At 50.7% G+C, this 13,154-nt stretch overlaps 1 protein-coding gene across 1 annotated transcript in view; it reads right to left on the bottom strand.

Annotated features, from left to right (window-relative positions):
• The window catches only part of PTK2 (protein tyrosine kinase 2), a 241,902-nt gene that overhangs the window by 85,674 nt on the left and 143,074 nt on the right, over window positions 1-13,154 (bottom strand). The window contains 4 exon segments of the mRNA XM_030304586.1: window positions 3,693-3,745; window positions 5,935-5,965; window positions 11,379-11,496; window positions 13,016-13,123. Coding sequence (XP_030160446.1) covers window positions 3,693-3,745; window positions 5,935-5,965; window positions 11,379-11,496; window positions 13,016-13,123 — 310 coding nt within the window.

Raw genomic sequence — 13,154 nt, 5'->3', positions numbered from 1 at the left:
CAGGTCTGAGTCCTAACTCAGCTCTATAACATGCACGTGTTTCCTAAAAACTTAATAATTAGGCTAAAAAATTACTTCTGGCCCTCAGAATCTGTTAATCTTCACATTTGGCGATATTAAGTTTGTTTTCATAAGGAAATTTTGTCCAGATTTCAAAGATAAATTCTCCATATACTCAGCATCAATTACAACTGTGATCTTAACAAAGATCATCTAGCAGGAAACTCCCCTAAACGAGCACTGAAAGGCAGTACAAGCCTCGAGGGCAGTGACGACCCGAGTTCCAATCCTAGGTCCACACAATTTCAAGCAGCGTGACCCTGAACAAGTTTGTTTACTTCCTCACTGTTCCTTCCTTGTATCTGTGAAATGGGGGGGTGAACAAGACCCTGTAGGCTGTCGCAGGGGTTGAACGATAAGGCACGTGAAGGTTTAATGCTGTGCAGACTATAGTGAACATTTGGTAAATAGAGTCCTGTCGCCTGCTGGCCATGTGTGACCTTGGCCAAACTCCCAAGTCTGGGCACCTGTGGCATCGTCTGGCCCTCCCCTGTTCTCTGTGCTCCACACTCCTGCTCCGGGGCCCAGTGCACCGCGTCTCCCTGTCTGCACGGCTCTGTCTCTCCCTTCATTCAGTTACCTGCCCACGCATCACCTGCTCAGAGATACTTTTCTTCACCAGTTTTATTATTTTTAAAAATGTTTTCATTAAGTAATCTCTATACCCAACATGGGGCTCGAACTCACAACCGTGAGATCAAGAGTTGCCCACTCCTCTGACTGACCCTTCCAGGAGCCCCTCGACCAGAATTTTAAATAGCCTCTCCCTCACTGCTCTTGGTTTAACTGCTTGATTTCAATCCAGCATGTCTGGCCTGTCTTCTCCGTAGACTGTCAACTCATAAGGGAAGAGGGCTGGCCTCGTTTTCACCATCAGACCCCAGCGTCTGGAACTATTCGCTGAGTGAATTACCGTAAGTGGGAAATGTATGACCGGAACAACACCCATCTGCCAGGGTGTGCCACGGGTTAAATGAGATATGGCAGGACACAAAAGCACGTGCTCATGGCTGGCATTCTGCTGGACCGCAGCCTCACCCAGGAGCCTGGAGGCAGAGCGGGCTCACCGTGGGGGCAGCAGGTGCAGGCTTGTGCAGGAGCCGGGGCGGCTGGATCTCTCCCTCGGGTGCCATAGGGCTTCCAGGCTGCTAGGGAAAGAAGCACCCCCGGGGTGTACAAACAGTACTGGTTTTCTAGGTATCGGAGAAACAGTTTCTGGATTAAGTGTGAGGCAGGCCCCTCAGCCTCTGTGGAAGATACGAACACGCCAATCCCACCGACGTGGTCCAATCCCACTGACATGGGCGAGCAGCAGGGGGAATGACCGAGGGTCAACAGAAACCCGAAGCCATCGGTGCTGTCGCTAAACATCCCTGGACAGCGAGGACTGTTCTTCACCTGTAGCTGTAGATGCCCAAAGTGACAGCCACGTAGGAAACAGGACCACCGACTCTGAGGACCAGAAAGACTGACCCGGGACGATGAAAACAGTGTCCGGGCCAGGGGACCGCACAGGTGGGCTGAAAACAGCCGTGAGGAGGTAGGGAGGGGCGCAGGCCCCCACTTTCTGGAAAACAACATGTCGGGTGGGTGGGGGGAAGGCCGCTGAGGGCTGAGCTAACGAGTCTAAACTCTGACTGACTGTAAATTACAACTCGAGTTTCTGAGCGGCGAGCTGCCAATTTCAATGAAACACGTGTGACAGCAGTGCAATCAATCAACATGGAGAAGAGACTGAGGTAGAGACCCAAGGCCACGGGACAGCTAGGAGGGAACTGTGAAGACCCGGGTCAGACCCGGGGCCGAGGGACAGCTACAGGGAAGTGTGAAGGCAGAACGATCAAGGGCGGGGGGGGGGGGGGGGGGGGGGGGAGGGGGCAGGGGAGGTAAGACCCGGGTGTGCGAGGATGATCAGCCACTAACAACAGAGGTTCAAAGCCTCAAGTGAGGACCCTGATTCAAACGGGTTAGGAAAACAGGAGAAGGAACAAGACGTGAAAGGAGACGTGGAGTTCTGCGAGGCCCCACTTTACGTCACTTGGGCTGTGGAGTCCTGACGCGCCTAACGGGCACCTCTGCCCTGCCTTCAGCGGGAAGGGGCCGTGGCCGGCAGGATGACGGAGGGTGGCGCTGAGGCACAGAGGGCCCGCCCCGCCCTCCCTCACCTGCTCCACACAACACCCTGCACGACATCCGGGGCCGCCCAGCTCGCTGGCTTCTCCCGGATCCAGGCCTGCTCACAGACGGACTGCTTCGCCACGCTCACCACCTCGCACCGGCGGGCTTTTGTCTCTCCAACCAGAGTACAGACTCCCCGAGGGCCTGGTTTTACATCTGTCCCGACTCTGCGGCCCACCACGGCCTGGACGAGGACGGGCCCACAGGTGCAAATGCTGAGCACCCCTGAGCGCCCCAGCGCCACTGCCGGGTCAGGAGGGGGCACCGGGGAAGGCAGCATGCAAGCACAATCGACTGTGGTGTTAGACATTCCGGCAGCCCTGCAGCCCGCCAGCCTCTGACGCAGGCCCAGGGTACAAGCTCTGTACTCAAAACGCCCTCCCCCTCGTCGGGAAGCGGTCCATGATTTCTTAAACAGCAGAGCTCTGACACACATCTGTCACACAGCTCATCACTAGAGGATCTTGGCCAAGCGTATAGAGGCGGGGGCACAAACGCTTCTTGACAGAGGGCTTGTGGGGTGTTTGTGCACGATCAAAAGTAAGCAATTGTATTTGTAAGCTGGAACGTGAAAAAAAGAATACAGTCATCGACTGGGCAAAAGCACAAAACTAAATTTCGGGGAAGATTAACCCAAGGGAAAGTAAACTAATAGGAATTAGGTTTCTTATTCTAAATCAGATCATCAGACACCGGAGTTACTAGGAAGCTACCATTTAGAGATGTAACGCAGAGCCAAGGGACGGACTAGATGTGCGCCCATGCACGTGTACACGTACGTGCACACAGATGTATGTATCCATTGTGTATGTATTTTAAGACAGCAAACGTGGGTCACAGGAGATGCTTCCTGCCCTCACTTTCCTCTCTTTTCCACATTTTTAAATGGGGAAAAAAGGCACAGATGTTTTGAAAACATACCAAGGAAAGCACACCATACTCATGACACCAGCAATAGTTAACATACTGATTGTGCCAGTATCTTAACTATATCTTTCAAAAAAGCAATATTCAAACACACTTTATGTTAACTGTGAAAGACAAAAACCCTAAAAACACTTCACGTTTCCTGAACTCAAAAAAACAATAAATACACAAAGTATATTCTGTTACATTCTGAATTGCAAAGATAAAATTATAACGGCAAGTTCAAAATTAAAAATATTCACTCTAACACAACGAACATGACATCACAACTGAAGAATAACTTGGAATTCTATACAGTCTTGGAAGTAATCTGACATTATCCATAAACGTCTCATCTGAAGAAAACTTGCGAGCCACATTTAAACCTATTCAATGATGGTAAAGTTACGGAGCCCTGGTAGTCAGACCGTTCAGTTTTCTAAGCTGCTCTAGCAAGACCGACCGCAGTAAAGACAGGCTGCTCCTACGTCTGCACAAGGCTCTGCGGGGCAGCCGCCGTCTGGGGCTTTCCGGGTGGAGCCTCTCACCTGACACGGAGACCGCGTGTGTCCGCACGCCTTGCTTCTCGCTGTTGGCCAGCCTGTAACAGAGAGGTGCAAAGCCGTGAGTGCCACGCCCTCCAGGCCGAGCCCCCGCCGAGCCGACAGGGAGCGCCTGTAATCAGGACGCTGCCGCTTCCCATGGAGACCAGACCTTTCAAGGCTAATTTTTAGAAGATTAAATTGCACTACCTGAGGCATTTAAAGGAGTCAGACTGCTTTACTGGTCTACAAGGCAGGAATTAAGATCGACAACTGAAGGAACGCTGAGCCGCGCTGAGAAAGCCACTCCTGACGGTGGCTTTGGCACAACAAACACCGTTCGCTGGCCAGTGGTTAGCAGGCTGCGTAAAACTTCACACTTAAATGCCAGACTGCAAGGGACCGCCCCACATTTATAGGGTTTCTCCAGGAGAAAAAACACCTGGAAAAGAAATCTGCACTCCTAAACGTCATCTGAGAAACTGGAGTATAAACTGGTCCTTCTTAATTTAGTGCGTGTAAGAAAGCAGATAGTACACGAATATGTATTTTTATGTACAGCCTGAAAAAAAACGTAAGCTCAACATCTGCTTGCTTGTTTCATGAAATGGCTCACCAACACTTGCGTTTTGCATGTTTACACACATAAAATAAAATATTGGCCACATGTTTTAGCAAACACTTAAAAAATACAAGTGTAGGTCGTTTAAAAATTTTGGAAAACACAAAGCACAGAGAAAGAAAAGGAACCCAGGACTCTTCAGATGCCAAAGTGACTCTGCTGTTTTTACAGAAGACGACTTTCTCCAGATACGCAAGCGTGCAGTACAGAAGCACTGAACAGAAGACACGTCTTGTACATAGAATCTACACTAGGAAGCATGGGACTGAGGCGATCCCTTTGGGGAACTGGAAAGGTCCCGCAGGCGGCTGTGTGGCCTCTACGATCAGCAATCATAGCCTAAAGCCACGGGACTGGGCTCCTTTGACTGAATGCTCGATGTAGCTGAGACCTAACGATCCTCTAAGTGGAATCAGAGTTGCTGTGCAACACATCAGCCGTTTCTCTTCCACTGCAGCTACGTGACTCAGGAAAACTCTCTCTGAACCCCACGCCTGGCAGGGAAGGGTGCGTGTGCTCCCGAGAGCAGGTTCACTGTCGGCCTCCACGTGCTGCTGCCAAGCAGCGGGGGGGGGGGGGGGGGGGGGGGGCTTCCTCGGCCACACCGCGTTTCCGGGTGCTGCCGCGAATCAGCTTTGCCACAATGTGCGCGGATTCCGCCGCCCTCCGGAGCACCAGCAGTCACAGCGTCTGCTGCTCTGTGACTCGTGGCGATTCTGCTCTTCCCAGGTTTGCTTTACTTGTTCGGTGTCTACAGCATCTGTTACCACTTCTGACCTACTAACTTCTTCACCCGCTTTTATATCCACGTTTACGATTCTGCATATCTTAACCCTCACAGTCATCTCAACAGACTTTCCAATCTGAAGATATTCTGGGCACTGGTTTGTGGCTTAATGTGGGGCATCAGTGAGTATCTGTTAAATATCACTGAGTTTGTGAAGACACTGCCTGGAAGCCCAAAGCTGCTCTCGGCCATCCCCCCACTCACCCGCACGGCTACTGCGTGGCTCCTGCGTGCCACATACTTTCCAGGGCCAGGTCTACAAGGCCACGTGACCCTGGCCGTCCACAAGACCACGGGGCGTGGATAAGCAAAAAGACAGTATATGTTTAAAGTGGGATAAGTACTACAGCAAGGCAGAAGGTGTTATGGGCACGCACACGGGGACGCTCTCCAGGACTGGGGGATCGTGGAGGGTTTCTAGAGAGAGTGATGCAGGATGAGCCCGGAAAGATGAGCAGGGGTGGAGCGGGGTCAAGGAGGCTGGAGGGAGAGTGGACCATGAGGGAGAAGAGCACTTACGATGGCCTAGAGGTAGAGAGAGGACAGTCTACTCCAGTAACTAAGAAAACTTCAACACAGCTTTAGAACAGTGTGGGCAGTGGTGAAGCAAGCCTAGCGTGGCCGGCAGAGGAGAGCGGTCAGGGTCCTGCTTGCCGGCCCAAGGACACATCCCTTGTAAGCAAGAATGACAGCTGATTGACTTCTTTCTGGAAATACTGGTTTTCTACTTCCCTAGTCGCACACCTAGAAATGTGGTTATTCAGGCAAATGGAAAATCAAGCATGGAACCCACACGGACTCTACACGACTAAGTAACAAAATGCACAAAGGGCACTTACTTTGGTATTGATGGCAAAGCCCGTTCACCTTCTGGAGAAAAAAAAGAGAGAGAGAGAGAGATGAGGTTCCTTCTATTTCTTTTGAAAAGACTATGTGCAGAAATCAGAGAAGAAGTCTTCCTCCAGAATTTAGCAATAACCCTTTATTAAGGAGGTCATCATGCTGTTTTCATGGTCTATTTTCAATATTTATAACACACACAAACCAACCGGGGGTGCATATGGTTTAAAAGGTACCGCCTAATCAAAACAAAGCAGAGGTGGAACGACATCCCTCCCAGGAAGCTCTAAAAGATGAAGACTGTCTTCCGGTCAAAGTCAATGTGACTTACACCAAAGGACATTTTGTACTTTGATAAAAAACGCTCACCAGTCGCAACACGAAAATCTGTACGGGAAGCACAAATAAAAGGAAGACAAATCCTCGGGCTGTGCAGAGGCAGAGGGGCTGATGCACCAGAGCCCAGGAACCTGAGCCCCCGACCTGGGCCCTCTACTAGGGGTCACCTCCCATCAATGCCTGGGCCTCGTGGCTCCAGGCACTGTGACTCGTTCCTGGTGGTCATCACAGCGAGGCAAAGGGCTATGTCTGGTGGCTGGGGGAGACCCTCTCCCCTCACCCTCCTTCTGTGAAGTAGGAAGCACACGCAGTCCCCAGTTAACGTCTTTTATGTGGACAAATCTGACAGGCACTGAACTAATCCTGTCTTCTACTCCATCCCTGACCTAAGTCGCTACCACAATAATCTTCCCCAAGTACAACTCATCAAGTCATTCCCCTGCTTAAAACTGTAGTGTCTCATTTTTGTTTTTGTTTTTTTTTTTTTTACAATTAATTTTTAAGTAATCTCTACATGCAACGTGGGCTCGAACTTCCAACCCCGAGATCGAGAGCTACACTCTGCTGACTGAGCCCATCGGGCGCCCTCTCAATGGCTTTTAAGATGAAACTTAAGCACATCTTTGTCCCACGAAGCACTGTTTTTTTTCTGCTGGACACACAACACCTCCCTGTCTCCCTCTCTGGGGTGTCCGCCCACCTACCGCCCCATCTCTCTGCCGCCTTCCCAGGGCCCCTCTAGCACTCGCTGCCCTTGCACTTGCCCTACAAGCCAGCCCCAGCAGCTCCGTCGCCCGCCTCTCCTGTTCCATTCTCCGCTGTTCCCTGCTCTCTGTGGCTGCATATCGTATCTCCTGAACACAGCGTGCTGCCTTCACACCCTCCAACCCTCGGAAGAAGCTCTTCCTTCTTGTAGAGATACCAAGAATTCCTCATTTGGTAGAAACACCAAATTCCTCAATTTCTTAAAGCTCAACCTAAGTGCGATCTGAGCTCAAAGGAGCCCTTCCTGCAACACCCCAGGCGGCTTCGGGCGGCCGTGCTGGGGCTTTGGCCTCATTACAGGGCACTTCCCATGTATCAGAACCGCTTGAAGGTTACACCGAACCTGCCCACGGGTGTCTCGGGACACTCAGCAGGGTACCCTGTGCTCAGACGGCTCTCGGACCACCACTCGGTAAACCAAGAACTGAATCAAGCCTCGGGCCCCGAGTGACTCTTTCTGAACAACTGTCTATTTACCGGGAAAACAGAAACCAGACTAACTTGCACAGACGCTTGTGCGGCATGAGTGACACAGCGCACGAAGCTTCTGCGTGGCGCCCAGGGCGCTACGGCGATTCCACGCAAGCTTCCTCACTCCGACTTCCTGGCCTCAAGTTTCAAGCAACATAACCAAGTTACAGCATGGAGGCCAAAGTGGACTTCCTGGAACTTCCTATCAGGACACCCGTGGCTGCTACAGCGCATGTCGCCCACATCCACCACTGCCCGTTAATAACGGCCTTCCAAGTGACACGTCAGCGTGGCCTCTAGCCGTCTGCACCCCCTGTCGGAACGCCTGCTTCCTTGGAGAGAGAAAGAGACCAGTTAATAAACACGTGGCGCACAGACGCTTCCTAAGCAGCCGGGCAGGAGCACAAGGCAGGCTGTAAATGAGCCGACTGACGAGTGGAGGGTCTTAACAGAGCACTTTCTGGAAGGAACAGACCTGAAGGTAACAGACCTCTGAGAAAAGCGGCAACACACAACATCGGCGGCAGCATTCTCAACACTAGAACTCACCGCCTGAAACACCCGGTTCCAGGGTTGATTTCGGACATTCCTTTAAATTCACAAAGCTGAACGCACACATATGGACTTCTCGAGTCGTTCGTGGGGTGGGTATGTTATTTGTCTGAATAATTCTTTAGGAAGAAGGATGGCTCTTCCTATGAACCTACATTTGACTTTAAACTCTCGAATAAAAGTTTTTATCTATTTTTTAAAGTTAACAGTACAGGACACACCGTAGCAAATCTAAATCATAAAGGTACATAACGTGGATAGGCAGTAGCCCCCACCCCTTCGCTTCAAACACACCTCCCCCTGCCCCCTCCCGGGAGTGCTCACTGTCCACAGTCGGTCACTTAGCTCGTCCAGATAACCGGACTCCTTTATTCTGTAAATAAACACACAAAGGTTTCACTCCACACACACACACACACAACACACACACACACAGACAGACACTCTCTCTCTCTCTCTCTCTCTCTCTCTCTCTCACACTCACACGCGTGCTGTAGGCTTTTAGCACAAATCACCACCATCTCATCACTGTTTGCGGCTACGGAGCTGCATCAGGGGCGCGTGCTCCCTCATCCAGCGGTTAATTCCACAGTGTGGACGGACGCTCACGCTGTTTCCGGTTTTGAGTGATTACGAACAGCGCAGAGGGAACATCCCGTGTCTAACTTTGCAGGAGGATTTCCAGGAGGCAGACAACGAGCCCCAACAGCTGGCACGGACGCCAACAAGTGCAAGGGCACATCTTCCGCGATGGCTCACTTTACCAAACTAGTAACACAAAATGCGATCTGGCTCGTTTGTGTCCAGTGCTTACTGGACATTTGTGTGTCCCCTTCTGTGAGGAGCCTATTTCCATCCTGGCTTGTCTTCGTGAGCTGGGAGAACGTGTGAGAAAGAAGAGATTTTAATGCTCTGGTGTCTGTGTCACAGACATCTTCCTCCCCATATCGCAGCTTTAGAAATGTTTCTTTTGGGGCGCTCACGGGGCTTAGTAGTTGGGTGTCTGTCCCTCTTTCTCTCTGCTTCTCCCCCACTCACGCTCTCTGTCTCTCAAAAACGAATAAACATTAAAAAAAAATTTTAAATGTTTGATTTACAGTTATTTCCGTTAGGCAATGTATCTTCACTTTAGGCATCTATTATAAAACAGCTGTGTAAAAAATGAATATGCTGGGAGTGAGAATCAGGTAAGTAAGTTACTAAGTCTAACATCTCACTCTGTAAAGACAACATACAATTGCTAACAGCCAGTGCCCTACTAGTTTTTTATGACAATATTTTCACTTATGCTCTTGTCATACGCATGAGGAACTTAATGCACACAGCTCACAAGATCTGATATCAAAACGTTGATCCCCAAGGAGAAAAAAAAGCCAATGAAACACCAACACAGGAAGATGCCGACGTTTCAAACATGGAATGGCCGGGCTTATTTAATACTTAACGTCTGAATGTTATTTCTGTGTGTACCGACAAACTGATAAAGAACATTAGGGAAATCAGCATAAAATTTTTAAATTATTCACTAAAAAGGAGACAGGCAATATGTCACACTGAATACTTTCTTTTTTTTTAATTTTTTTTTTAATTTTAATTTTTTTTTTTTTCAACGTTTATTTATTTTTTGGGACAGAGAGAGACAGAGCATGAACGGGGGAGGGGCAGAGAGAGAGGGAGACACAGAATCGGAAACAGGCTCCAGGCTCTGAGCAGTCAGCACAGAGCCCGACGCGGGGCTCGAACTCACGGACCGCGAGATCGTGACCTGGCTGAAGTCGGACGCTTAACGACTGCGCCACCCAGGCGCCCCCTGAATACTTTCATAAAATACTAATTTCACGGAAAGGAGTTTCCCTAAAACATTTAAATCATATTTGCAAGGTACATACCCCTGCTTAAAGCACGAATGTAAAGCCAAGAGTCTGTGTCTGCACAAGTTCTGACAAACAGTGGCCCTAGACATTCCTAAAAGCAACTGTTTTCATACAAAGAAAGCTACTATGAAAGAAAAAAAAAAAACAATGAATAGGTTTCCTTGGTCCGATCATGGTGTTACAAACATTTTTGCTGATTAGCTGTGTCCTTAACCGGCTTTCTGGCTCTGGCTTTCGCTATTGTTTCCAGAGCCATCAGGACACTAACTTTTTACACAAAGGTTCCAATGATTCCACTGCTTCACATGCCCCCACTGCTCCCTCTAACTGCTGTCAACACGGGGTACTCGGCTGCCGGGCGGGCTGGGCTTTCTGCTGCGGCTCGACGGGAGTTCGGAACTTCCCCATCTGCCCTGCTGGTGCTTTCCTATCTCCCCCCGTACAGGGCACGCAGCCCTGCGGGACTCCTTCCCTGTGGCCATCCTGGTCAGGGAGGTGAGAGCTGCAAGGGCCCTGTGCCACCTGCCACAGTGCCGGCTGCTCTGTGGCACCACTGTGGACCCACCTACCACGCCGTGGGGACGGTCAAAGTCAAGGTTCCCACAATGTGTCAGGGTCCCCACCGCAGCTAGCAGTGTGATGGGAACGATCCTAAGACTTACGTGCCACAGTATGTGGTGGACACAGCTCCCAGCCTTTTATGAGGTCATTAATCCTCCCTAAACCATAAAAGACAGGTGCCACTCTGTGTCTTGTATTTTACAGCAAGAGCACCGAGGCACAGAGAGGTTAAGCAATTTACAGACGGCAGCACAGAGGAGTCGTGATTCGAACCCACAAGTTGATAAGAATTCTAAAGCCCAACTTTGTCTTGCTACCACTATGCTATTATCCTGCTGGGAACATTTCGTTTGATTATTTCAGAAATCCAATCTTCTCAAACAGCCATTATCACTGCCTTGTAAAAACCCCACATCGCTTTGGAGGTGAGACAGCCTTGTTTCCAGGCCAGTTATTCATTCCAATCATCGACTTTACACATCATGACTGAGAATGAATTTGTTCTTTTCTCTAAGCTTTTGAGCTCTATAAGAAAAAACAGGAAAGATGCTTTATTTAACACGCGTTACAAAGGATACCTGAAAGCAAACAGACCCGGAACGCGATCCTACAAGTGTCTTTACACTGGACAGGGGCCTAGAAAGTGCTCCAGTGTGTTGCTCGAACCAACAGCCTGAACACCAACACTGTCTCCCCGGAGTTCCGTTCAGACCCAGGCTGTGCGTTGCCCTCCCTCCCCAGAAAAAGCAGCATACAGATTTGCTGGGCTGAGTCCCTGTCTTCTCTTCACACGCACAGACTGACCCACGAGAAGGAGCAGAGGCTGCTGGGGTGAGCCTGCCAGCAGCTCAGGGGACGCTCAAGCGGAAGCGGGACCTCACCTTTCTGGGGCCTGATGATAAAGGACTGCGTGGCTCCGTTCACCAGCCGGCAGTACCCATCTATCAGGTCAGCCATATTCTCGGCGATGGTCAGGGACGGTGCCGTCACTGTCAGAGGCTCAAAGGGGAAAAGACCAGGAAAGAGGGGTTATTGTTCTTCCCAGTAACCAAAGGGCAGCTGGTGCTATGACATCAACACCCCTAGATGCACTTGGAAACAGAGAAGAGTGACAGCAACACAGATTTGTCGTAAGGTTGGCGTGCAAAAGGAGGTTGATATTTAGGGACGTTTATCCTAGAATATGTGACAGAAGGCACCCAGACAAAAAGAGAAAAAATCACTTAAACTGAGATTCACTTTCTAGAACTAAAGGAGGCAAAAAAAAAAAAAAAAATTTTCCCTCAGAATGTCTGGCCCCTCTGGCGCAGTGTAACTAAGGGAGGATTTAGAGAATCAGCATATTTCAAGTATGGCTTATTTTAGGAACTAAACTAACGTGGAGTCGATTGTTATCAATTATCATCATAATTTTTCTAATACTTATGAAAACTAGAAAAAATGTCCCTATTTCTAGCACGCACAGCACATTCTGCCTGAGGTTAGAAATCACTCTTTTCGGTATCAAACCTGCAATTCTGCCAAAACTCCTGAAGGACCTGCCATTAAAGATCGTCCAGGAGACGGCCAGAGCTCGGAGGACGCCCTAACCCGGGCACCATTTGTCACCAGCTGCTCCGGGGGCCGCAGACCTTCCCTACGCTCAGCTGAAGGTCATGGTGGTGGGTGGGCGTGGGGGGGAGGTCTGAAAACAGTGGTGACAATGACACTACCGAGCTACCGTCAGGAAACTTCAATCTGTAATAAAGCCTCGAGATCTTAGGGTCTCATCGGCTTATGTCTGAGCATAAAGGCATTTCCTAGAGCCCCAGAAATGCCAACCGATCCAGGCAGGAAGCACAAGCGAGGAGCGTGGCCAAGAAACCGTGTGAGAAAAGGCTGCCGCCGCCCAAGGGGCCCGGGCGCCGCACGGAGCAGATGACACAGGTCCGGGCCGGGCTGTGTGCACAAGCACAGCTGCCTGTGCCAACGGTCGCCCAGACTCCTTCATACGCGAGCGTTTCGCTCGTCCGGGGGCCACCTGATGCCGTGTTTGCCAAACAACACCCGTCTCCACTGCGCCACGCGGCATGCGGGCCAAGACCAGGGGCTCCGGGACGAACCCCAGCTCCGCCGCCCGTGCTCGGCTTCCTCAGCCGTGGAAACGGGGACAAAGTATCCCAAACCGCTTCTCTCGCTAAGGTCTGAGAACGACCCGGGTCGCTCCTGGCTTCTGGGCTAAGCGTCAGGGCAGTGGGGTCCCCGGCAGGAGAGCGGCTGCTGCTGCGGTCTCGGTGACCCGGCAGAGAGCGTCACATACAGCGGTCTGGGAAATGACGCTTGGCGAAGGTATGTGTATTTGCATGTACCCTAAGAAGCCGATTTCCTTGGTAGTTCACGGTAACCTTCAGCCATCTCGACAACGGCTCCTGACTCTGCCAGCTGTCACCTGCCGTCCTCGTCACCTACTTGGGACAGAACACCCCCCACACAGGAGAAAGTTGGGAGTCTGGCGGTCCGCGAGAAACTCTGCCCTTACCTCGGGGGCGCCCGCGATTTTCAGCTGCAGCGTTCCTTTCCTGTCCTTGTCTTCGCTGTTGGAATACTGAATGGTCTGCACTTGATTGAAGTCGGCCAGATGTGTGGGCTTGGGAGAAAAGGCAAACACTTTGGACCCC

The sequence above is a fragment of the Lynx canadensis genome, chromosome F2, assembly GCF_007474595.2.
Source record: "Lynx canadensis isolate LIC74 chromosome F2, mLynCan4.pri.v2, whole genome shotgun sequence".
NCBI lineage: Eukaryota > Metazoa > Chordata > Mammalia > Carnivora > Felidae > Lynx > Lynx canadensis.
The sequence above is the reverse complement of the archived record's forward strand: the minus strand, read 5'-3'. Positions and strand labels throughout refer to the sequence as shown.